A 27,640-nucleotide genomic window follows, 5' to 3' on the forward strand; every position below is an offset into this window, starting at 1 on the left:
ATGCTGAAGAAGGGATTTAAATCTAAGGTAAGCTTGGATGAGGGTTGATTGTATGATTTGTAATTATTTGTATGCTGAAGAAGGGATTTAAATCTAAGGTAAGCTTGGATGAGGGTTGATTGTATGATTTGTAATATGTATTTAAACCTGAGATGTATGATTATATGATTTCTAAAAAATTAATCTCACCTATGAAAGTGTCTGACATATGTCCATGGCGAGGCCCCAGGCAGCTGTTAGTTGATCAGGAAAGAAGTAAAAGCCATAAGATAAAAATATCAACTAACTCAGCTGCAGTAAGTGTCTCTTCATTTATAAATCATAACTTTGCAGAAGCCTTAAAAAGCACTACCACATATCCTATTTGTTGGCAAAATCTATGAAATACCTTCTCTGTGACTAATTGGAACTCATGGGTATTTCCCTATCATTAACAGGTCTTGCCAACAAACCAATTATTTCAAATAAGGTGACAACATCAGACAGGAACTTTTACACTGTTCCTCACTAATTTTAAACTTCATCCGTAAGTCTCCATGAAAACAAAGCATCATCTCAAAAGAGAAAAATTTGACCACTTGTAAACTTGAATTGTGTGTTTGTGTGTGGTTAAAGTGGTGTCTGAATCTTTGTGATCCCCATGAACTATAGCCTGCAGGAATCAAAGCTGTATGGCTTGCATCTCCTTCATTGTCAGGCAAATTCTTTACCACTGGGTCACTGGGGAAGCCATAAACTGGATATTTGATAATAAATGAGCTTAAATATGGAGTCTGAATATTTGATACCATATAAATTAAACACTTAGATGTGTGTTTTAGTTTTAATTTTTATTATGATATTTTATTTTTAATTGATCTACTGTTCATGGCAAGAATACACAGAAGAACTGTACAAAAAAGATCTTCATGGCCAAGATAATCATGATGGTATGATCACTCACCTAGAGCCAGACATTCTGGAATGTGAAGTCAAGTGGGCCTTAGAAAGCATCACTATGAACAAAGCTAGTGGAGGTGATGGAATTCCAGTGGAGCTATTTCAAATCCTGAAAGATGGTGCTGTGAAAGTGCTGCACTCAATATGCCAGCAAATTTGGAAAACTCAGCAGTGGCCACAGAACTTGAAAAGGTCAGTTTTCATTCCAATCCCAAAGAAAGGCAATTCCAAAGGATGTTCAAAATACCACACAATTGCACGCATCTCACACGCTAGTAAAGTAATGCTTAAAATGCTGCAAGCCAGGCTTCAGCAGTACGTCAACTGTGAACTTCCAGATGTTCAAGCTGGATTTAGAAAAGGCAGAGGAACCAGAGGTCAAATTGCCAACATCTCCTAGATCATCACAAAAGCAAGAGAATTCCAGAAAAATATCTATTTCTGATGAATTCATTATGCAAAAGTCTTTGACTGTGTGGATCACAATAAACCGTGGAAAATTCTGAAAGAAATGGGAATACCAGACCACCTGACCTGCCTCTTGAGAAACCTATATGCAGGTTAGGAAGCAACAGTTAGAACTGGACATGGAACAACTGACTGGTTCCAAATAGGAAAAAGAGTACATCAAGGCTGTATATTGTCACCCTGCTTATTTAACTTATATGCAGAGTACATCATGAGAAATGCTGGGCTGGAAGAAGCACAAGCTGGAATCAAGATTGCCAGGGGGAATATCAATAACCTCAGATACACAGATGACACCACCCTTATGGCAGAAAGTGAAGAGGAACTAAAAAGCCCCTTGATCAAAGTGAAAGAGGAGAGTGAAAAAGTTGGCTTAAAGCTCAACATTCAGAAAACGAAGATCATGGCATCCAGTCCCACCACTTCATGGGAAATAAATGGGGAAACAGTGGAAAGAGTCAGACTTTATTTTGGGGGGCTCCAAAATCACTGCAGATGGTGATTGCAGCCATGAAATTAAAAGACATTTACTCCTTGGAAGGAAAGTTATGACTAACCTGGACAGCATATTGAAAAGCAGAGACATTACTTTGTCAACAAAGGTCCATCTAGTCAAGGCTATGGTTTTTCCAGTAGTCATGTATGGATGTGAGAGTTGCACTCTAAAGAAAGCTGAGCGCTGAATTGATACTTTTGAACTATGGTGTTGGAGAAGACTCTTGAGAGTCCCTTGGACTGCAAGGAGATCCAACCAGTCCATCCTAAAGGAGACCAGTCCTGTGTGTTCATTGGAAGGACTGATGTTGAAGCTGAAACTCCAATCCTTTGGCCACCTGATGTGAAGACCTGACTCATTTGAAAAGACCCTGATGCTGGGAAAGATTGAGGGCGGGAGGAGAAGGGGATGACAGAGGATGAGATGGTTGGATGGCATTACCAACTCAATGGACATGAGTTTGGGTAAACTCTGGGAGTTGGTGATGGACAGGGAGGCCTGGCGTGCTGTGGCTCATGGAGTCACAAAGAGTTGGACACAACTGAGCGATTGAACTGAGCTGAAATGAATGGCATTTTTGTAACCCTCATCCTCCTGCCCTTGGCAATCAACATTCTTCTCTCTGCATCTGAGTTTGTTTGGTTGTTTCTTTTAATTTCACATATAAGTGAGATCATTGAGTATTTATCTTTCTATTTCTGGTTATTCCACTTGGCATAGTGCCATTAAAGTTCCTTTATGTTTTCATAAATTTCAGGATTCCCTTCTTTTATATTGCTGAATGAAAGTCCATCATATATATATATATATATACATGTATATATATGTATATGTATATATACACCTCTCATATTTCTTTTATCCATTCATCTATCAATGCGCATTTGGTTGTTTCCAGATCTTGGCTATTGTGAATAATGCTGTAATGAGCATGGGAGTAGAGATGACCCTTCAGATTCCTGATTTCATATTCTTGAATATATACACAAAAGCAGGATTGCATAATACAATGGTTTTGTTTTTAATTGCTTGAGAAACCTCCCTAATGTTCACTGTAGTGACTAAAAAATTATATTCCCATTAATAGTATAATTCCATTTTTCTCTACATCCTCACCAAACTTTTTGTCTCATATAGATATCATATGGCCATGCTAACAGATAAAAGGTGACCTCTTTTTTTGTTATGAGTTGCATTTCTCTGATGATTAGTGATGTCAAACACCCTCTCAGGTTTTATGGCCCTTCCTATATTTTCACTGGAGAAATATCTACTCAGTTCCTTTCCCATTTTTAAATCAGGTTATTTGTTTTTATGGTATTTAGTTGTAGAAATTCCTTATATATTTTAGATATTAACTCCTTATGAATATGTGATTTGCAAATATTTTCTCTAATTCTTCAGGTTGCCTTTTCATTTTGTTGATTGTTTCCTGCAACATGTGGAAGCAGTCTGGATTTAGAACTTGAGATCTGGAACTTCAGGCTGATATGATGAGAGGAGACTTAACTAACATGAAAGTTTTTACCTTCACCCTCTGAGAGTCCTGAGATGACTTTTTTACAAGTTAGCAACCTCACTTGTTAGACACTGTCTACAAAGCCCTGTATCTACACAGAAAACGAAAAAGACCCAGAGGGCCCCATCTTATAGCCATCCCTACCAAGGCACCATTCACGCAGGTGCAGCCACCTTGGACCCTCCTTAAAAGCCCAGCAACATGCTGATTATCAAAGAATGACCTTGATTCATGCCACTTGGAACAGAAGAATCATTCAGACACATTCTGCCTAAATTTATATGATCAGATACAGGGCAGTGAGTGGAAAGATGCATGCCTGTGTGTGATTATATCAAAAACATATACATAAACAAATGGATCCTTATTGATAATCAAGTACTCACCAACCAACGTATTGTTTTATACATATCTGATTGTTTTTACATATAGATGAATACATGCAATTCAATACAGAGTATATAATACTGAATATGTATATACAAGTGGTCACAATCAGGTGAGGTTGGATACAGATCTGAGTGTGTAGAAGCATACTCAGTTGAGTATTGCTGAGCACAGACCAATGAATGTTTGGATACAGACATATGCCCATGTCATTGAAAACTGTGCTTTAGTTCAGGCCAGCAAAAGACACTAAGACCTTTATGACCAACAGTTGACTGAAAACATGAATCAAATGTATATTAAAAATCCTCTTTTTCAAAAAGGAAGCCAAAAAGCAAGATTTGTCTTCACTTTTAGGAGATGATTACAACTTTTCTTGAGCTATCATTTAATCCTTCACGATATATATTTATTCTAGATAGGAAAACAAAATAGTAAAACATGCCAGTTTCTTCAGAATAATTATGTTGTGCTATGACATGCTGGACTTCCAGTTGGTGAAGAATCTGCCTGCAATGTAGGAGACCCCGGTTCAATTCCTGGGTCAGGAAGATCCCCTGGAGACGGGATAGGCTACCCACTCCAGTATCCTTGGGTTTCCCTTGTGGCTCAGCTGGTAAAGAATTCACCTGCAATCTGGGAGGCCTGGGTTTGATCCCAGGGTCAGGAAGATCCTCTAGACAAGGGAGAGCCTAACCATATTTAGCAATGACGTGCTAAATATGTTTTTATGGAAATTTTCAAACTTTACAAAATGACCCTAAAGTTTAGAGGATAGGGGAAATGTGAGAGAGGAGATGGATAGAGGAGAAAGTGCCCCAGAATTGAACATCTTAGATGGTGTAAAACATGACCTACTAAGTAGAAACTTTTCAAGCTATGTGAAATGAATCATTATATTGACGGACTATTTTACCTCTTTAGGGAAAATAGACTTACATGTTTGTCCATGACAAATGAAAATAAATTCTATATGGATTAAAATATAAAGTGTTGTTGGACTTTCCTGGTGGCTCAACTGGTAAATAATCTGTCTGTAATGTGGGAAAGATCTGGGTTCGATTCCTGAGTTGGGAAGATCTGCTGGAGAAGGGAACAGCTACCCACTCCAGTATTCTGGCCTGGAGAATTCCATGGACTACATTCCATGGGGTCACAAAGACTCAGACATGACTTTCACTTTCATAAAGTGTTTTTAAAAGTTATTTTTTAAAAGTGTTTAAAGTGTATGAAATCACTTGAAGGAATTGGAATTTTTCAAAAGTGATACGGTAATAGAAATATAAAAGCAAAAAATAGTAAAATAGCACATTTGTTTTAAAACATTCATAATTATAACAATTGGAAAATTAAGATTCGGTTTTATTCTACATAAAATTTCATTCCTTTAGATTATTTTTATAAACATGGCCTTGTTATTAAATTTAAATCTTTGAAACATTTTACTTCAATCTTTAGATGTTAAGCAATAGAAAGAAAATGATGTATAAATAAAGTATTTTGCAGATAGAAAAATTGTATCTATACTTCAAATATTAATAAGTGTGTGTGTGGAGGAACTTATATTTTTAGTAATTTTTTTCTGAAATCTATAACATAATATACCCTATTAATTCTGAAAAATATTGCATTATTTTAGAGATAAATATGGTAAAACCTTCCCCTAATCTAATAAATTAACAGTGTTAACTATATAGCTTAACTCATCATATAGAACATAAATCTATAGTCTCAAAGAGACATTTTATACCCCAAAACTATATGTGCTTCCCCCAAGAAATCACGGAAATCATAAAAATGCATTTCAAACAAATATATATTTTGAACTAGGAAATTTTGAAAATATTAAAATATATTTTGACCACTCAAATTTTTCAATAAGAGATGTTTTTCATCATATCCAAGTTATTTAGCCTAAGGAGGTACTACAGTTAAAGAATCACACATTACTTTCCTGAGAAGAGTAATTTTTAATTGAAAACAGGTGACATATTTCCCTATGGCCTCATTTTCTTCTTCTGATCCAGAGCTTTTTCATGGCATTTTGCATCTCTTCATTTCTCAGAGTATAGATTAGAGGGTTCAGCATAGGGGTGACAATGGTGTAAAACACAGCCAAGGATTTATCAGTGGGTAAGGTGGAAGGAGGTCTCACATACAGAAAAACACAGGGCACAAAGAAGAGGACCACCACCGTGACGTGGGAGCCACAGGTGGACAAGGCTTTGCGCCTCCCTTCCTGACTAAGATTCTTCAGGGAGCGCAGGATGACCCCATAGGAGACGAGTAGGAGTGTGAAGAGGACCACACAGATGGCCCCGTCGTTAGCCAGCACCGAGAAGCCAATAATATGGATGTCAGTGCAGGCCAGTTTTAACAAGGGGTACATGTCACATCCAAAGTGGTCAATGACATTGGGACCACAGAAGGGAAGGTTGTAAACAAAGAGAATGTGAATGATAGCGTGTAAAAACCCACCAGTCCAGGCTAACAGCAGTAACAGAGTACATACCCGTTGATTCATGATTGTCATATAATGCAAAGGTTTGCAGATGGCCACGTAGCGGTCATAGGCCATGACAACCAGGAGTAAAATCTCAGCACCACCAAATAAGTGCTCTGTAAAAAGTTGAATCATGCAAGCTTGGAATGAAATGGTTTTTTTCACATAGAGTAAGTCTATAATCATATTTGGGGTGACTGTAGTAGAATAAACAGCATCCATAAATGATAAGTTGCCAAGAAAGAAGTACATAGGGACATGCAGGGTCGGGCTGGACACCACAGTCAGGACAATGAGGAGATTGCCCACCATGGTCACAAGGTAGATGAGCAGGAAGATGACAAATAAGATTTTCTGACCCTGGGGGCTCTGAGTGAGCCCCAGGAGGACAAACTCAGTTACATTGATCCTTTGTTCCATAGGTCTTTCTGCATCTTTTATTTCAGAGTTCAGGACAACATTTCCTACAAATATAATTATCACGACTGACGTTCTGATGTCTAATTTGTTCATTCATTCAGCAAATGAGCAGTATGGTTCTTATATTTTCAGATATTATTAACATGATCAAGGCTTATTAAAACAGCATCCTTAAACTCAAAATCTTGTACACTAATGGACAGGCAATTAATTAGAGACATTTGTGGGAAAAGGATACATCATTAAATAAATGAGGTGTCACTATTAGCTTTCCATCTGGAAGCTAATTATTGTACATATAGCTAATATCTATTAAAAATTAAAAGTTTAATACAAAGGTAAAGCAAGATTTACTTTATATTTGCCATCCATTTCATAAAGGAGGTACACTTCTTCATTCTAGGGTTGGAAGAATATTTTTAACCAGTCCTTGAAATCTCAAATAGGTTTATTTGACAATTTCATGTTTTTTAAGAATCTAGGAAATGATACCAAAACAGCAGTAGATGAAATGTTTGAAGAAAGACTTACATATTGGATGATATAGAGAGTTATCATCTAATGAAGAAAAGATAAATATAAAAGTATGAAATATGGAATAAATTATCAACCAAAAAAATTAACAGAAGATGGCTTCTAAATGGCCAATAAACATGATAGGGTGCCTAAGCCCACCTTGAACAAAAAACAGGACTTAAAGTCAAGGTTTACTTATTACAGCATTTGTTCATGTTCTTGAGGGTCACTCAGTCAAGGTCTACAGGTGTTACCTCATCTTTTAATTAACACACAATGTTTAGAGAACATGTAAATTAAAACTATTAGCAAATTTTTATATCTCTTCCCATGAAACTATCCCCAGATCATTACCTTTGAAATTAATTTCTAAGGATATTTTATCTTCAAGTAGATAACTTTATTCCAGATCATTATTATATGAAATTATTCAAAAGAAGTATTACAGAATAGAATAAATCTATTGAATCAACATATTTAATAATCATAATGGACTTGTAACATGACTTAGGAAAATCACAAAGGAAAACTCTAAAAGACTGAAGTCTAACCCCATCCTGAGCTTCCCTGGTGGCTCAGTGGGCAAAGAATCAGCCTTCTATGCAGGATACACAGGAGGTGCGGGTTCAGTTTCTGGGTCAGGAAGATCCCTGTGAGGAGGAAATGGCAACCCACTCCAGTATTCTTGCCTAGAAAATCCCACGGACAGAGGAGCCTGGTGGGCTACAATTCGAATGGTCCCAAAGAGTTGGACATGACTGAGCAAGTAAGAAAGCTCACCTCACCAACGTACTCTTGCAAAATCGGAAGCCTCGTTCAGAATTTTGTTTCTAAATATGCTTCCTGGGTTACCTGCCTATGAAGAAAGCTGTTCAATCCATCTTCTGGGCTCTGCTTCCTTCTTGCTTGTCCTTCATGTACTGATGTTGTCTCTGGTAATGCAGAGAGTAAGATTCATGCAGCCTCACAGCACCTTGAACTGCTTCCTTGTGACCAATGCTTTCCATGATTGCAGGAAATCGAAATCATCTGTTATTTTTAAAAATTACTTTTCAAATGACTGAGATTTTCAAAATGAATATGAACATTCTATTTCCTAAGGAACCCTGAATCTTGATTGTGAACAGAAACTCAGAATGTTCACTGTTGGCTGGATTTGTCCTGATAACAAACCAATATTAAATCAGTACGTTAATCAGACAGAGAGAAAAAACTTCAAACTATGTGTAAATTGTTTATAATAAAATATTTTGAATATGTAATAAAATATTTCCTGTTTGCGCTTATAGCAGTCAAAGTGAAGCTGTGAAATGACTGTGGCAACATTTCGATTCTTAATCAGTTACTGTGCTGTGCGCATACAGTGCTGTTGACCTTCAGTCTTCCTGAAGGAGGGCGAATGATCTCATATACACACTGTATTATGTTCTGAGTCCATCACTGCAGTTCCAGAAGAAGCCAGTCATGTGATCACTGTTGTCGACAAATGCGCCGCAGGGCCTGGCAAAGGGCTGGAAGCACTTTGTCTACATTTAAGTGCAGCACATACAACTGGGTCATTCAATTCCTGCATCTCCAAGTATGATTTTGTCTAATTAAATTCACTGGGACTTTAATCATAATTTTGAGGGTAGATCTCCAGAGATAGTACAAGAACAATCACCGTGTGGAACAAGACTTATAAAATTCTGCCTTCTGGGAAAAAATCATGAAAAACAAATTTAGGTCATATCACCAAAAGAGAAATTCAAATCTGGGTGGAAATGAAATATGTGAAAACATTCTTGTGAAAGTATGTTCTTCAAAACAAGCAAATCTTTTTAAGCTTTATCTTTGAAGATGATATCTGAACTAATTTCCAATCATGAATGTTAATATCAGAGCAAGTCATATAAACCTTATCTCAAATGCAGATAAAAAGTGTCACATAATTTCAGACTCAGATAGAAACTTTGATAGAAACTTTGATCAGTTTTAGTATCATACTAGGAAAAGAAAAAAGTATTTGTGGGACTGTCCCCTTCATTTCAAAGTGCTCATGGGGCAGCCACCAAAGTAGAAAATACCTAAGGCCATGACACAATTTGCAATATATTTCTAAGAACTTAAATCATAAAGCACATATGTACTTTAAGTAGAAATTTATAACAAACATGTAATATTTTCCAATTATTCAGCCTAAAATCACTCATGAGTATTTTCAAAAATATATTTTCAACAGGAACATTATGATATACATATATATATATAAACTATATGAAAAATATTTATAAAAGATATATATTAATATATATAAAGGGCTATGTATAATACATTGCAATGTGTATAAATTAACTGGATGCAGCTGTGTGATTAGAGAGAATTTTATAGATTTAAATGCAAATATTAGAAAACAATAGACTCTTTAAAGAATGAACTAAGCTTCTGTCTCAAAATGATAAAAAAGAAAATTTAAAATGAACATAAAGAGCATTGTAGTGTGGAAGGTGTGAAGAAGCTATACATAATTAAAAGAGTAATTTATATAAAGTAAAGAACACCAGGAATTGATCCTTTGAACATTGAATAAATTATAATCTCTAGCCAAATGGACTAAGAAAAAGTAAGAGAAAAACCAAATTATCAGAATCAAGATTGAAGAGAGGGCCATCATTGTAGAATCCACAAATTTTAAAAAGACAACAAAATGATGTGATAAAAGGATGTATGGCAGTTAACGTGCCAAGAAAAGAAAACAGACCATTTCTATGAAAAACACAATGATCTAAACATACATTGAGAAATAATTTAAAACTGGGATAATCTAAGTGCAAATAAATTGAATGTTTATTTTTTTAATTTTATTTTATTTTTAAACTTTACAATATTGTATTGGTTTTGCCAAATATCGAAATGAATCCGCCACAGGTATACATGTGTTCCCCATCCTGAACCCTCCTCCCTCCTCCCTCCCCATACCATCCCTCTGGGTTGTCCCAGTGCACCAGCCCCAAGCATCCAGTATCGTGCATCGAACCTGGACTGGTGACTCATTTCATATATGATATTATACATATTTCAATGCCGTTCTCCCAAATCATCCCATCCGCTCCCTCTCCCACAGAGTTAAAAGAATGTTCTATACATCAGTGTCTCTTTTGCTGTCTGGTATACCGGGCTATTGTTACAATCTTTCTAAATTCCATATATATGCGTTAGTATACTGTATTGGTGTTTTTCTTTCTGGCTTACTTCACTCTGTATAATAGGCTCCAATTTCATCCACCTCATTAGAACTGATTCAAATGTATTCTTTTTAATGGCTGAGTAATACTCCATTGTGTATATGTACCACTGCTTTCTTATCCATTCATCTGCTGGTGGACATCTAGATTGATTCCATGTCCTGGCTATCATAAACAGTGCCGTGATGAACACTGGGGTACACGTGTTTCTTTCAGTTCTGGTTTCCTCAGTGTGTATGCCCAGCAGTGGGATTTCTGGGTCATATAGCAGTTCTATTTCCAGTTTTTTAAGGAATCTCCACACTGTTCTCCATAGTGGCTGTACTAGTTTGCATTCCCAACAACAGTGTAAGAGGGTTCCCTTTTTCTCCACACCCTCTCCAGCATTTATTGCTCGTAGACTTTTAGATAGCAGCCATTCTGACTGGCGTGAAATGGTACCTCATTGTGGTTTTGATTTGCATTTCTCTGATAATGAGTGAATTTGAGCATCGTTTCATGTGTTTCTTAGCCATCTGTATGTCTTCTTTGGAGAAATGTCTATTTAGTTCTTTGGCCCATTTTTTGATTGGGTCATTTATTTTTCTGGAATTGAGCTGTAGGAGTTGCTTGTATATTTTTGACATTAGTTGTTTGTCAGTTCCTTCATTTGCTATTATTTTCTCTCATTCTGAAGGCTGTCTTTTCACCTTGCTAATAGTTTCCTTTGTTGTGCAGAAGCTTTTAAGTTTAATTAGGTCCCATATGTTTATTTTTGCTTTTATTTCCAATATTCTGGGGGGTGGGTCATAGAGGATCCTGCTGTGATGTATGTCAGAGAGTGTTTTGCCTATGTTCTCCTCTAGGAGTTTTAGTTTCTCATCTTAAGTTGAGATCTTTAATCCATTTAGAGTTTATTTTTGTGTATGGTGTTAGAAACTGCTCTAGTTTCATTCTTTTACAAGTGGTTGACCAGTTTTCCCAGCACCACTTGTTAAAGAGATTGTCTTTAATCTTTAATTAATTGTCTTTAATATACATTAATCTTTAATGTATATTCTTGCCTCCTTTGTCAAAGATAAGGTGTCCATATGTGCGTGGATTTATCTCTGGGATTTCTATTTGTTCCACTGATCTATATTTCTGTCTTTGTGCCAGTACCATACTGTCTTGATGACTGTGGCTTTGTAGTAGAGGCTGAAGTCAGGTAGGTTGATGCCTCCAGTTCCATTCTTCTTTCTCAAAATAGCTTTGGCGATTCGAGGTTTTTTGTATTTCCATACAAATTGTGAAATTATTTGTTCTAGCTCTGTGAAGAATACCGTTGGTAGCTTGATAGGGATTGCATTGAATCTATAAATTGCTTTGGGTGATATACTCATTTTCACTATATTGATTCTTCCAATCCATGAACATGGGATATTTCTCCATCTATTAGTGTCTTCTTTGATTTCTTTCACCAGTGTTTTATAGTTTTCTATATATAGGCCTTTAGTTTCTCTTGGTAGATTTATTCCTAAGTATTTTAGTCTTTCCGTTGCAATGGTGAATGGAATTGTTTCCTTAATTTCTCTTTCTGTTTTCTCATTATTAGTGTATAGGAATGCAAGGGATTTCTGTGTGTTGATTTTATATCCTGCAACTTTACTATAATCATTGACTGGTAATTTTCTGCTGGAGTCTTTAGGGTTTTCTATGTAGAGGATCATGTCATCTGCAAATACTGAGAGTTTTACTTCTTCTTTTCCAATTTGGATTCTTTTTATTTCTTTTTCTGCTCTGATTGCTGTGGCCAAACCTTCCAAAACTATGTTGAATAGTAATGGTGAAAGTGGGCACCCTTGTCTTGTTCCTGACTTTAAAGGAAATGCTTTCAATTTTTCACCATTGAGGATAATGTTTGCTGTGGGTTTGTCATATATAGCTTTTATTGTGTTGAGGTATGTTCCTTCCTTTCCTGCTTTCTGGAGAGTTTTTTCATAAATGGATGTTGAATTTTGTCAAAGGCTTTCTCTGCATCTATTGAGATAATCATATGGTTTTTATTTTTCAATTTGTTAATGTGGTGTATTACATTGATTGATTTGCGGCTATCAAAGAATCCTTGCATCCTTGGGATGAAGCCCACTTGGTCATGGTATATGATCTTTTTAATGTGTTGTTGGATTCTGATTGCTAGAATTTTGTTAAGGATTTTTGCATCTATGTTCATCAGTGATATTGGCCTGTAGTTTTCTTTTTTTGTGGGATCTTTGTCAGGTTTTGGTATTAGGGTGATGGTGGCCTCATAGAATGAGTTTGGAAGTTTACCTTCCTCTGCAATCTTCTGAAAGAGTTTGAGTAGGATAGGTGTTAGCTCTTCTCTAAATTTTTGGTAGAATTCAGCTGTGAAGCCATCTCGACCTGGGCTTTTGTTTGCTGGAAGATTTTTGATTACAGTTTCAATTTCTATGCTTGTGATGGGTCTATTAAGATTATCTATTTCTTCCTGGTCGAGTTTTGGAAAGTTGTACTTTTCTAAGAATTTGTCCATTTCTTCCACGTTGTCCATTTTATTGGCATATAATTGTTGATAGTAGTCTCTTATGATCCTTTGTATTTCTGTGTTGTCTGTTGTGATCTCTCCATTTTCGTTTCTAATTTTATTGATTTGATTTTTCTCCCTTTGTTTCTTGATGAGTCTGGCTAATGGTTTGTCAATTTTATTTATCCTTTCAAAGAACCAGCTTTTGGCTTTGTTGATTTTTGCTATGGTCTCTTTTGTTTCTTTTGCATTTATTTCTGCTCTAATTTTTAAGATTTCTTTCCTTCTACTAACCCTGGGGTTCTTCATTTCTTCCTTTTCTAGTTGCTTTAGGTGTAGAGTTAGGCTATTTATTTGACTTTTTTCTTGTTTCTTGAGGTATGCCTGTATTGCGATGAACTTTCCCCTTAGGACTGCTTTTAAAGTGTCCCACAGGTTTTGGGTTGTTGTGTTTTCATTTTCATTCATTTCTATGCAAGTTTTGATTTCTATTTTGATTTCTTCTGTGATTTGTTGGTTATTCAGCAGCGTGTTGTTCAGCCTCCATATGTTGGAATTTTTAATAGTTTTTCTCCTGTAATCGAGATCTAATCTTACTGCATTGTGGTCAGAAAAGATGCTTGGAATGATTTCTATTTTTTTTAATTTACCAAGGCTAGCTTTATGGCCCAGGATGTGATCTATCTTGGAGAAGGTTCCATGTGCGCTTGAGAAAAAGGTGAAATTCATTGTTTTGGGATGAAATGTCCTATAGATATCAATTAGGTCTAAGTGGTCTGTTGTATCATTCAAAGTTTGTGTTTTCTTGTTAATTTTCTGTTTAGTTGATCTATCCATAGGTGTGAGTCGGGTATTAAAGTCTCCCACTATTATTGTGTTCTTGTTAATTTCTCCTTTCATACTTGTTAGCATTTGTCTTACGTATTGCGGTGCTCTCGTGTTGGGTACATATATATTGATAATTGTTATATCTTCTTCTTGGATTGATCCTTTGATCATTATGTAGTGACCGTCTTTGTCTCTTTTCACAGCCTTTGTTTTAAAGTCTATTTTATCTGATACGAGTATTACTCCTGCTTTCTTTTGGTCCCTATTTGCATGGAAAATCTTTTTCCAGCCCTTCGCTTTCAGTCTGTATGTGTCCCCTGTTTTGAGGTGGATCTCTTGTAGACAGCATATGTAGGGGTAGAATCCTAACATTCTCTTGCAAGATAGTTCATTCCCATGGAACTTAAATCAATTAATTTTACATAACAACTAATCAAGAAATAACTTGTTACACAACACTTTCATACACCTGTGGTGGATTCATGTTGATGTATGGCAAAAACAATACAATATTGTAAAGTAATTCGCCTCTAATTAAAATAAATAAATTTAATTTAAAACAAAGAAGTAATGAAATAATATACTTCCTAATGCATTTTATGCACCCAGCATAACACTTACACCAGCATGACACAAGGGCATCAAGTGGAAATAATTAGATTAATAGCTCACATTAGCAAAGACACAAAATTTTGAACAAAATACTTGTTTTGATTCCTTTGGGTGTTTTCTTTGAGGATTTTTTTAAAATACATTGCTGATACAGGTCTTGAAGCTGGTCCTGGGATATTCTCAGTCTAGAACTATTCATGTCCCACAACTAATGAAAATTTTTCAAAGTATTCAACCAACAGCACTGCCCCTGTAAATATGAGGTTTTCCAGAGAATGAGAGTAGGCTCTCTTCCTGACCTAGTTTGAAAACCAAGCCATCCTCTCTAATTTATCTGAGCAAATTTCTCAGATATTTCTCAGATATCAGGTGTTTTCCTCAGATGCACACACAGATCAGTTCTTTGATGTATACTTGAGATGCATCCTCTTAGCTATGCATAATTCTCTCTCTTTCTCACACTCAGCCTCTCCAGGACTATAGATGCATTTTCTGCTTTAGTGTCCTTGACTGTGAATTTCAGATTCTCAACTCAGAGGCAGCATCACGATCTTTGGAGATCTCCCTCTCTGTGCCACATCATGGAAATTTTTGGTATTGTTGTTGTTGAGTGTCTCAGTCATGTCCAACTCTTTGTGAGCCCACGGACTGCAGCAGCCAGGCTTCCCTGTCCTTCCCCATCTCCCAGAGCTTGCTCAAACCCATGTCCATTGATGATGGTGATGCCATCCAACCATCTCATCCTCTGTTGCTTCTTCTCCTCCTGCCCTCAATCTTTCCCAGCATCAAGGTCCTTTCCAGTGAATTGGCTCTTCACATCAGGTGGCTAAAGTATTGGAATTTCGGCTTCAACATCAGTCCTTCCAATGAATATTCAGGGTTGATTTCCTTTAGGATTGACTGGGTTTATCTCCTTGCTGTCCAAGGGATTCTCAAAAGTCTTCTCCAGCAGCATGGATTGAAAGTATCTAATCTTTGGTGCTTAGCTTTCTTCATGGTCCAACTCACATTCGTACATGACTACTGGACCAACCATAGCTTTGACTCTACAGATCTTTGTCGGCAAATTTATGTCTCTGCTTTTTAATATGCTGTCTAGATTTGTCATACTTTTCTTCCAAGGAGCAAGCGTCTTTTAATTTCATGGCTGTGGTCACCATCTGCAGTGATGGTCACCATCTGGAGCCCAAGAAAATAAAGTCTGTTACAGTTTCCATTGTTTTCCCCATCTATTTGCCATGTAGATGCTGCTGCTGCTAAGTCGCTTCAGTCATGTCCAACTCGGTGCGACCCCATAGACAGCAGCCCACCAGGCTACCCCGTCCCTGGGATTCTCCAGGCAAGAACGCTGGAGTGAGTTGCCATTTCCATCTCCAGTTCGTGAAAGTGAAAAGTGAAAGTGAAGTCGCTCAGTCGTGTCCAACTCTTAGTGACCCCATGGGCAGCCCACCAGGCTCCTCCATCCATGGGATTCTCCAGGCGAGGGTACCGGAGTGGGGCGCCATTGCCTTCTCTGATGTAGATGCTAAGTAACACCAAAAATAGAATTATCAGCATCTGAGAACCCTGGGGAAGTCCAATTAGAATGAATTCAGTCGCATTCATCCTGTCTTCTTTCATTTTGATGCTGATGATGAATTCAGAAGTGGGGAATTTACCTAAAAATAGTTTCCTGACAGATTAGAAGAGAATGGCTAGAGTAATGAACTATGCCACTTGACACTGCTGCTGATCATAGAGCTTCAACGTCTGCTATTGTCTTTTCCTTTCACTATCGACTCTGTTCTTCTCCCTTCACCTTCCACTAACTTCTCAGCTGATTTTAGTGGCTTAGCTAGAGGTATAGCCTAGAATTTTACCCCTGCGATGCCTAATCACGTCTTCAGTCTACCCAAAATGCAGGCCAGGTTCCTGAAGTTTCTTGTTTACTGTCTCAATGTGAGTTGCAAGAGGTAGCCAAGTGTTAATAGGTCACCTGAAATGCAAAAGCATTCTGCCCTGTCTCCACTGTGGTTTAGTCCTTGTTGTATGTACCTGATGATCGAGGTCAGTTACTTCTGCCAGAGTCGTATAAAGAGCCTTTTCTCTGAGTTGTTGTAGATAGCAATCCTTCTAAGTGCCAGGTAAGTCAGATTTAAGATCAGTCAGAGAAGAAAACAACAAGAAAAGGACTCCTTTGTGGCATGTTTGATCCAATATATCAACTAACTGTGAATCTTAGTTTTTTTGAAGTTTGCAGTCATGTTAGCCAATCAACAAATATCCTTAAATTTCAAAAGCATTTCAGTTGATCTTTCTGTCACTTACAACCAAAAGGATACTACGGAAAAATCCTATGATTCTGAGTGAATTTATAAGTCCTATTACTCATTTACATTATATCTATCTTTGAACCAGTACAACATGATTTTACTTGTAACATGATAATTTGTGTTGTCACTAGAATGACTCATTACTCTTTCAAAAGTGAATTCTGCTTTCAAAGGAGTAGACACAGGTTCAGCCCCTGATTGGGGAACTGAGATCTCACATGCCACAGGGCGACTCAGCCCATGTGATACAACTAAGACCAGATGCAGTCAGAAGTATAGATTTGTTTAATTTAGTTGCTATTTGCAAAATGTTATGCTTTCTTTTTTTTTTTTCTGTTCTTTTTTTTTTAATTTAATTTTATTTTTAAACTTTACATAATTGTATTAGTTTTGCCAAATATCAAAATGAATCCGCCACAGGTATACATGCATTCCCCATCCTGAACCCTCCTCCCTCCTCCCTCCCCATACCATCCCTCTGGGTCGTCCCAGTGCACTAGCCCCAAGCATCCAGTATCGTGCATCGAACCTGGACTGGCAACTTGTTTCTTACATGATATTTTACATGTTTCAATGCCATTCTCCTAAATCTCCCCACCCTCTCCCTCTCCCACAGAGTCCATAAGACTGTTCTATACATCAGTGTCTCTTTTGCTGTCTCGTACACTGGGTTATTGTTACCATCTTTCTAAATTCCATATACATGCGTTAGTATACTGTATTGATGTTTTTCCTTCTGGCTTACTTCACTCTGTATAATAGGCTCCAGTTTCATCCACCTCATTAGAACTGATTCAAATGTATTCTTTTTAATGGCTGAGTAATACTCCATTGTGTATATGTACCACTGCTTTCTTATCCATTCATCTGCTGATGGACATCTAGGTTGCTTCCATGTCCTGGCTATTATAAACAGTGCTGTGATGAACATTGAGGTACACGTGTCTCTTTCCCTTCTGGTTTCCTCAGTGTGTATGCCCAGCAGTGGGATTGCTGGATCATAAGGCACTTCTATTTCCAGTTTTTTAAGGAATCTCCACACTGTTCTCCATAGTGGCTGTACTAGTTTGCATTCCCACCAACAGTGTAAGAGGGTTCCCTTTTCTCCACACCCTCTCCAGCATTTATTATTTGTAGACTTTTGGATCGCAGCCATTCTGACTGGTGTGAAATGGTATGTTATGCTTTCAAATGAACCTTGGAAACATAGGAATGTCAACCATCATTTCCTTTTATGTGGAAAAGACTACACTATTGTTTTATCATTTTTCCACCCAAGGATATATACTGAGTATACTGTCAAAAATTTTTTAAAGAATTTTAGATAAGACCATTATCAAAATAAGTTAATTCAAAGTAACTTAATTAAAGGCCAAGGATTCATACATAGGTTGTAGGTAACTTACAAAAGACCATTAATTGCTTAAGATGGATTTATCTTGAGATAGACATTTAATTTTGCTTTGGACTTCACTTAGCCGGCAATCCAAAGTAACACTGAAAACACCATTAAGCTATTGGAGAGAGTTTTGTGTGAAGTAGGAAAAAATAGCTTTATTTGCTTTGCCAGGCAAAGGGGGTCAGAGCAGCCCTCAAAACCGTGTGTCTCCACTTGGAGAGGATAGTGAGAAGTTTTATAGCAATGGTTCAAAAAAATGTGAGTGGACATTATTCTGATTGGTTGGTAAGTGGGCGTCAGCATCACCAACTTTCTGGTTCCAACTGGTCTAGGGTCAAGTGCATGTGGGCAGTATACCATTGTAAACTTCTCCCACCTGGTGGGGGTTTCAGTATCTGCAGAACAGCTCAAAGTGGATGTGTGTATCCCTTGATGGGGAATTAGGATCTTCCCCAAGACTGACTATTATTTCCTGATGTTTGCTTTTCCCTTGTCTCACACCTTCTTCCTTACCTAATTAACAACTGCTTGAATCTTCCATTTGGAACTCGGGGAAGGTCAGCGATGTTGAATGAAATCAATTTTCTGTAATCAAAGAAATGAGGGACACATAAAGGTTTTTATGCCCAGGAACCCCACATGGCTTTGCTCAGTATCAATTCCCCCTTTTCTCTGATATTCATCAGTCTTGAGGAGAAAAAGTGTTGGGCAAAAATGAAATAATCATTTTGGATAGAGACGTTAGTCAAACTTAGTAGAGGAACTCGGTTTTATGGGAGATGACCTTTAATTTCCCATTAGGTTAACCTCCCCTAAGTTTTTCAGGGAATGGGGGGACAAATGCTCTGGCTACTTCCAGATGAAATGGGGCATAGTTCTGCCTCAGTTCATGGAATGAATATCAGGTTGAAATATTCCTGACTTCCAAGTTGAGTTTAGTATGATTAAGAACTCAGTCACTTGGGATTTAGAAGAATAAGTCTATCTGGGCCTGACACTCAAGGGAGACTTGCAGCCAGGTAGCCAGTTGTTTAACTTTATCTAAGTAGGTTTTAACTTCTGATGTGGTATATTGGCCACTACATATGTCTCCGCTTTTTTGTTAATATCTGACCTAAAACAATTTTAGTGTAGAAGGTCTTAAGAGTTACAGGAGGATACCTTGAAATCATAAGGTTGCAGCTACCAGTGACCAGTGCCATCCCCTAATCTGACACAGCTCAGAAAATTTAAGTTCTTAGCAATACAGGAATGTGTCTGAAATCAACAATAGCCATCTAATTTTACCTTCAGTATCTGAACTACAATTATCCCATTTTGACTTTCAAATTTATTTCCTTCCTAATGTCTGAAGCAGATGTTTCTGTTAATGATTTCAGTGCTTTTCTAGACATGAGAAGATGTAAGATTTGTGGCTCATAAAATCTTCTGAAAATATCGATCTGAAGGCCTGTTCTGCCAGCTTTTCTCAGAGCACAGAGTGCCTCATTCCAAATCTCTTCCCTGAACTCCGTTCAGTTTTGAGGGTCAGTGACTGTGGTGACCATCGACTTAATCCTTGCAGAAGCTGACAAGTGCCAATTTCCAGTTGACAAGGCTCCTTCAGGGTCTTAATTTCAGATATGGCATTAAGGACATTTTATGACTATTTCAACCCATGGTGTTAGAAATGCTCATTCAAAGATCTGCTGAAAATTTCACAGAGAGGCCACTCAGTGTGCTATTATTGGACTAGGGCTTATTAACAGTAGCCCAGAGTCTCCAATTTTTGAAGCAAACAGGCAGAGGGAAAAGGAAAACATCTCAAGTCTACTCACAGAGGCATACATTACCAAATTGTTGCAAATAATAACCAACAATATATAGAGGAAGGATCTCCCAATATCTGGAAATCACAGATCAAAATCAACACCATTCTAGACAAAATCCGTAACAATTATAAGCATATTCACTAGTTCACTTAGTAACTATATATTGTCAGATATATAGTGTGTTCAATTGAATAGATACCTAAATAACATTGAATATGTAGTTACAATTTGTCATAGAAATTCACATGAGATTGGATACAGATCTGAGAGTGTGGTGGGATACATACATGTGTACTGTTGGATATAGGCCTAGGAATGTTTGAATAATCCCAAAGAAAATGAGAGTGAAAACGAATTCGCTCAGTTGTGTCCGACTCTTCACGACCCCATGGACTACTGCCCACCAGGCTCCTCCATCCATGGGATTCTCCAGGCAAGAGTACTGGAGTGGGGTGCCATTGCCCTCTCCAAATCCCAAAGAAAGGCAATGCCAAATAATGTTCAAACTAGCACACAATTGCACTCATCCCACACACTACCAAAGTAATTCTCAAAATTCTCCAAGCCAGGCTTTAACAGTATGTGAACTACAAACTTCCAGATGTTCAAGCTGGATGTAGAAAAGGAAGAGGAACCACAGATCAAATAGCCAACATCCATTGGATTATCAAAAAAGAGAGCTCCAGAGAAACATCTACTTCTGCCTTATTGACTATGCCAAAGTATTTGACGGTGTGGGCCACAACACACTGTGGGAAATACTTCAAAAGATGAGAATACCATAACACCATATTTGCCTTCTGAGAAATATGTTTCCAGGTCAAGAAGCAATAGTTAGAACCGGACACAGAACAACAGACTGGTTCCAAATTAGGAAAGGAGTACATCAAGGCTGTATATTATCACCCTGCTTATTTAACTTATGTGCAGAGTACATCATGTGAAATGCTGGGCTGGATGAAGCACAGGCTGGAACCAAGACTGCTGGGAGAAATATCAATAACCTCAGATACTCAGATGACACCATACTTATGGCAGAATGCAAAGAACTAAAGAGCTTCCCAATGAAAGAGAAGAGTGAAAAAGTTAGCTTAAAACTCATCATTCAGAAAACTAAGACCATGGCATCTGGTCCCATCACTTCATGGCAAATAGATGAGGAAACAGTGGAAACAGTGTCAGACTTTATTATAGGGAACTTCAAAATCACTGCAGATGGTGACTGCAGCCATGAAATTAAAAGACGCTTGCTCCTTGAAAGAAAAGCTATGACCAACCTAGACAGCATATTGAAAAGCAGAGACATTACTTTCTAAGACAATACTTTCTTAGACATTACTAGTCTAAGCTACGGTTTTTCCAGTGGTCATGTATGAATGTAGGGTTGGACTATACAGAAAACTGAGTGCCAAAGAATTGATGCTTTTGAACTGTGGTGTTGGAGAAGACTCTTGAGAGGCCCTTGGGCTGTAAGGAGATCAAACCAGTCAATCCTCAAGGACTTCAGACCTGAATATTCATTGGAAGGACTGACACTCAAGATGAAACTCCAATACTCTGGCCACCTGAGGTGAAAAACTGACTCATCAGAAAAGACACTGATGCCGGGAAAGATTGAAGTCAGAGAAGGGGACGACAGAGGATGAGATGGTTGGATGGCATCACTGACTCAATGGACATGAGTCTGAGTAAACTCCATGAGTTGTTGATGGACAGGGAATCCTGGGCTGCTGCAATCCGTGGAGGTTACAAAGAGTCGGACATGACTGAGTGACTGACCTGAACTGACTGATATACCTGTGACCTTTAGAAATGAGCTATAAGTCACACCAGTAAAAGACACTGACTCTTCTCTGAGCTGTTCATTGAAAATGTGTCAGTAAATCAAATGCAAATTAACGAGTCATCCTTTTCTATAAGAGAACGAAAAGACAAGATTTGTATACACTCTATGGAGATACTTATAAATTTTTGTTGAGACATCAGTGAATACTTTACGATATGTGTCTTATTCTGGATGAGAAAATATAATATTAAAACATGTAATTTTCATCAAAATAAATATATAGTGTCATGACAAGTTAAATATAATTTTTTTTCAGTTTTGATTTTATTTTATTTTTTAACTTTACAATATTGTGTTGGTTTTGCCATATATCAACATGAATCCACCACAGGTATACACGTGTTCCCCATCCTGAACCCTCTTCCCACCTCCCTCCCCGTACCATCCCTCATATACTTTTATGGGAAGTTTGCAAACTGTTCAAAATGAGCCTACTGTTTAGGGCAGGAGGAGAAGGTAGCAAAGCAGGAGAGTGATGAGGAAGAGCAAGTTCCTCAGAATTCAGCCTTCTAGATGGTGTAATACCTCACATAGTAAAAAGAAAATTGTCAAATAAACTGAAATTAATGATTATGTTGATAGATTATTTTGCCTGTTGGGGAAAAATAGGCTTAAATATTTCCCTATCACAAATAAAAGTAAATTCTAGATTGTTAATGAATAATTGAATTTTTATTTCTTCTATTGAAGGGTAGTTTACAATGCTTTAGTTTTTGCTACACAACAAAGTGACTCAGTTATACATATATATATATATACATATATATATATACATACACACACTCCTTTTCGTATGTCTTATATGGTGTTTTATTGCTTTATCACAGGACATTGGATATTGTTCCCTGTGCTATACAGTAGGACCTTGTTTCCTACACAATGTATATGTAATAACCTCCATCTGCTAATCTTAAATTCTCAATCCATCCCTCTCCCCGAATAACCCCCTGGCAACCACAAGTCAGTTTTCTGTCTTTAGTCCCTTTCTATTCTGTAGAAAATTGTATCTGTGTTATAGTTTAGATTCCACATATGAATGAGATTGGATGCTACTTGTCTTTCTTTTTCTGACTTACTTTGGTATGATACTGTCTCGGTCCATCCATGTTTCTTTAAAAAAAAAAAAAAAGAGGTTAAAACTTTAAAATAATTGCTAGGAAATGAAACTTTTCAAAAGTAATGTGATAGAAGAAATAAAAAGGAAAAGTATGAAAATAAGAGCTATCTATAAAACACTTAAAATTTAACATAAACAACAGAATACATGATTGTAAGAGATGTCAAAGAATAGTAATGTTTTTGAGTATATTTAATGTAAAAAGCTTTCAGTAAAGATTCTCACTCCAATAGATCAATAATTCTGATAACTGACAAAACTATAGAGTGGATTCTAGGTCCCATACACTGTGCAAGGAATAGAAAATACAAAGGCAGTTAGAACAATGTCCCTGACTTCAGGAAGCTCATAGACTAAGGAACATAGAGAACTAGCAAATATTTTTATCTTATTACTTGAAATAACTACATAAGTTTTAAAATTAACTAAACATATGTCTTGGTATACTTTGCATATGGCCTGTTTTTATGGAACATCATAGACTAGAAGATTAAGCAATAGGTATTTATTTTTTCAGTGGTTTGGTGGCTAGGAAATCCAAGATTAAGGTGCTGACAGATTCCATATCTGGTGAGGTCCTGTCCCTAGTTCACATACAGCCTTTTTTTTTTTTTTTCCTGTGTCCTCATATGCCAAAGAGTTAAGTGAACTCTCTGACCTTTCTTTAGAAGGGCATCAATCCCACTCATCAGGGTGAAACTTTTATGACCTACCCATTACCCAAAGGGCTCCCCTCCTAATACCATCACACTAGAAAAGATTTAACTTATGATTTTGGAGAGGGAAGTAAACTTTCAGTCTATAGCAAATCCCAAAGTGGAGAAGTAAATTACATAAGTTCTGATAAACCCAAATGCTTGTTATTATTTGGTGATTAGTATTTTATTTGAGAAGACTTTGAGATAATAAAGGGCTTCCCTGATGGCTCAGATAGTAAAGAATCTGTGTGTAATTCAGGAGACACGGGTTTGATACCTGAGTCAGGAAGTTCTCCTGAAGAAGGAAATGGCAACCCACTCCAGTATTCCTGCCTGGAGAATTCCATGGACAGAGTAGCCTGGCGAGCTACTCATGGATCCCAGTCCATGGGGTCGCAAAACGTCGGACACGACTGAGTGACTAGCACTTTCACTGAGATAATATGAGAAATCTTCAGGTAATAGGGATTAAAATCAGGATGTACGGCTTCACACACAGTGTGATTTACTAGCAAAAAGCACTCATCACCCCGTAGCCTTAGCACCTCATGAAACCAGAGTAAACAAGAGAGGCAAAATGATAATCTTCTTTGATCACATGCACTGACCATATTAGAGGCAGATAATATTTTGTTTCAAGCCTGATTCAGAGGAGGATTTTATGAATACTGTTTCTGTCAAATGAAACAATATATCCTGGCAATCTCTATTATATTAATAAGAGAGATAATAATGGTATATATTGTCAGAATATTTCTTAACAATGATATAACTCCAAATATTTAGTGTCAAGTTCCAAACTAAATATTTAAAGTGCACGGATGATGGATTGTGCTAAATTTACATATGAGAGAGATTCATGTGCCTGGGTCTCTACAAAAGGTTATATAAGCAAAAAAAGGTGACCAGGATACTGAAAATGTATCTGGGGTTTCACCAGGTATTCTAAAGTATCTGGAAAGTGGAATGAGCCACCTTTATGAAAATGTAACTCCAAACAAAGCTGACAAAAATGAGGCAATAATATGATTACCCAATTGGAATATTGAGTAAGGTTTGTTTATTTTTCTGTAAAAATCTTTAGTCTTTCAGATTATTTTTACAAACATAACCTCCTCAATGATATTATGACTGAAACCTTCAACATTAACGTGCTAAACAATAGAAATAAAATAATGTGTATAAAGGATCTCACAGAGAAATAAGAAATCTGCATCAAATATTAATATCGAATGTCTTTGTATATAGAGGAATAAACCTATTTTTTAATCATATTTTAAAAATTATTTTTCCTGAAATCTGTAATGAGCTCTATTCTGAAGAATATTATATTTTTGAAGAGAAAAACATGAGAAAACCTTTTCCTAATTAAAAAAAAGTTGCAGTTATTAGCTGCAGCATAACTCATCATATAGAACATAAATCTATCACTTTAATAGAGATAATTTATACCACCAAACTATATATATATATTTTCGTCCAAAACTGTGGAAATCATAAAAATGTATTTCAAACTAAATATATACTTTGCATTAGGAAAATAAGAAAATTTTATAAGCTTATTTTGATCATTCAGTTCAGTTCAGTCGCTCAGTCGTGTCTGACTCTTTGAACCCCATGAACCTCAGCATGCCAGGCCTCCCTGTCCATCACCAACTCCCGGAGTTTACCCAGACCCATGTCCATCGAGTCAGTGATGCAATCCAGCGATCTCATCCTCTATCATCCCCTTTCCTCCTGCCCTCAATCTTTCCCAGCATCAGGGTCTTTTCAAATGAGACAGCTCTTCGCATCATGTGGCCAAATTATTGGAGTTTCAGCTTCAACATCAGACCTTCCAATGAACACCCAGGACTGATCTCCTTTAGGATGGACTGGTTGGATCTCCTTGCAACCAAGGGACTTTCCAGAGTCTTCTCCAACACCACAGTTCAAAAGCATCAATTCTTTGGTGCTCAACATTCTTCACAGTCTAACTCTCACATCCATACATGACCACTGGAAAAACCATAGCCTTGACTAGATGGACCTATGTTGGCAAAGTAATATCTCTGCTTTTTAATATGCTGTCTAGGTTGGTCATAACTTTCCTTCCAAGGAGAAAGCATCTTTCAATTTCATAGCTACAATCACCATCTGCAGTGATTTTGGAGCCCATAAAAATAAAGTCAGCCACTGTTTCCACTGCTTCCCCATCTATATGCTATGAAGTGATGGGACCAGATGCCATGATCTTAGTTTCTGAATGTTGAATTTTAAGCCAACTTTTTCACTCTCCTCTTTCACTTTCATTAAGAGGCCCTTTAATTATTTTTCACTTTCTGCCATAAGGGTGGTGTCATCTGCATATCTGATATTATTGATATTTCTCCCGGCAATCTTGATTCCAGCTTGTGCTTCATCCAGCCCAGCATTTCTCATGATGTACTCTGCATACAAGTTAAATAAACAGGGTGACAATATACAGCCTTGACGTACTCCTTTTCCTATTTGGAACTGGCCTGTTGTTCCATGTCCAATTCTAACTGTTGCTTCCTGACCTGCATACATGTTTCTCAAGAGGCAGGTCAGGTGGTCTGGTATTCCCATCTCCTGAAGAATTTTCCACAGTTTATTGTGATTCACTCAGTCAAAGGCTTTGGCATAGTCAATAGAGCAGAAGTAGATTGGAAGTATTCAAATGATAAACCTTTTTCATCATACCCAAGTTATTTAAACTGAGGAGACATTTATTACAGTAAAACACACACACACACACACACACACACACACGACTTTCCTTGCTCATTGAAAGAGCAATTGTTTGTTGAAAATAAGTAATATATTTTGCAGCTGCTTCATTGTTTTCTTCTGATCCATAGCTTTTTCATGGCATTTTGCATCTCTCCATTTCTCAGAGTATAGATTAGAGGGTTCAGCATGGGGGTGACAATGGTGTAAAACACAGCGAAGCATTTATCAATGGGTAAGGTAACAGGAGGTCTCACATACGTAAAAATACAGGGCACGAAGAAGAGGACCACCACTGTAATGTGGGAGCCACAGGTGGATAAGGCTTTACGCTTCCCTTCCTGACTGAGATTCTTCAAAGAGCGCAGAATGACCCCATAGGAGACGAGTAAGAGTGTGAAAATGGTCACACAGATCGCCCCATCGTTGGCAACCACTGTGACGGCAGTAATGTGGGTGTCGGTGCAGGCCAGTTTTAACAAAGGATACGTGTCACACCCGAAGTGGTCAATGACATTAGGGCCACAGAACGGAAGGTTGTAAAAGAAAATGATATGAAGTAGAGCATGCAAAAACCCACCAACCCAAGCCAATAGCAGCATCAGAACACACACTCTCCGATTCATGATTGTCAAATAATGCAAGGGCTTGCAGATGGCCAGGTAGCGGTCATAGGCCATGAAAACCAGGAGAAAAACCTCAGCACCACTAAATAGATGCTCTGTAAAAAGCTGGGTCATGCAAGCTTGAAATGAAATGGTTTTCTTCTCATAGAGTAAGTCTATAATTGTATTTGGGGTGATTGAAGTAGAATAAAAAGCATCCATAAATGATAAGTAGCCAAGAAAGAAGTACATAGGGGAATCCAATGTTGGGCTGAGTACTACAGTCAGGACAATGAGTAGGTTGCCCACCATGGTCACGATGTAGATGAGCAAGAACACGACAAATAAAATTCCCTGCCCCTGGACACTCTGAGTGAGCCCCAAGAGGACAAACTCAGTTACATTTTTCCTTTGTTCCATAGGTTCTTCTGTATGTCTTATTCCAGAGTTCAGGACAGCATTATCTATAAATACAATTATTAAAAGTGACTTCCTAAAATCTTACAATAATTTGCTTTTTATTCAACAAACAGTCCTTGTGGCTTATTATGTTTGGGTACTTTCAGATATTATAATAGAAGGCTGATTAAATCATCTTCCTTGACCACAAACTAATAGATAGGCAAGTGAATAAAAAAAAAAAAAAGTGGGAAAAGAATATCAAATAAGTGAAGTCCTGCAACTAATTTTCTATCTAGAAACTTTAA

The 27,640-nt window shown here is 37.3% G+C and overlaps 2 protein-coding genes across 2 annotated transcripts; both read right to left on the minus strand.

Moving 5' to 3' along the window:
* Positions 1 to 5,814: 5,814 nt before the first annotated feature.
* LOC113904698 (olfactory receptor 4A47-like) lies at positions 5,815 to 6,732 on the minus strand. The gene has a single exon (XM_027561805.1). It carries the CDS (start codon positions 6,730 to 6,732, stop codon positions 5,815 to 5,817), a length of 918 nt encoding a protein of 305 aa, XP_027417606.1.
* Positions 6,733 to 26,435: 19,703 nt separating this feature from the next.
* On the minus strand, positions 26,436 to 27,359 carry LOC113904699 (olfactory receptor 4A15-like). The gene has a single exon (XM_027561806.1). The coding sequence runs from the start codon at positions 27,351 to 27,353 to the stop codon at positions 26,436 to 26,438; it is 918 nt and encodes a 305-aa protein (XP_027417607.1). The 5' UTR covers positions 27,354 to 27,359.
* Positions 27,360 to 27,640: the final 281 nt, after the last annotated feature.

The sequence above is a fragment of the Bos indicus x Bos taurus genome, chromosome 15 (assembly GCF_003369695.1).
Source record: "Bos indicus x Bos taurus breed Angus x Brahman F1 hybrid chromosome 15, Bos_hybrid_MaternalHap_v2.0, whole genome shotgun sequence".
Taxonomy (NCBI): Eukaryota; Metazoa; Chordata; class Mammalia; order Artiodactyla; family Bovidae; genus Bos; species Bos indicus x Bos taurus.

Coding starts and splice junctions, on each gene's coding strand:
- LOC113904698 (XM_027561805.1), bottom strand. CDS start 6,732: ATGGAACAAAGGATCAATGTAACTGAGTTTGTCCTCCTGGGGCTCACT.
- LOC113904699 (XM_027561806.1), bottom strand. CDS start 27,353: ATGGAACAAAGGAAAAATGTAACTGAGTTTGTCCTCTTGGGGCTCACT.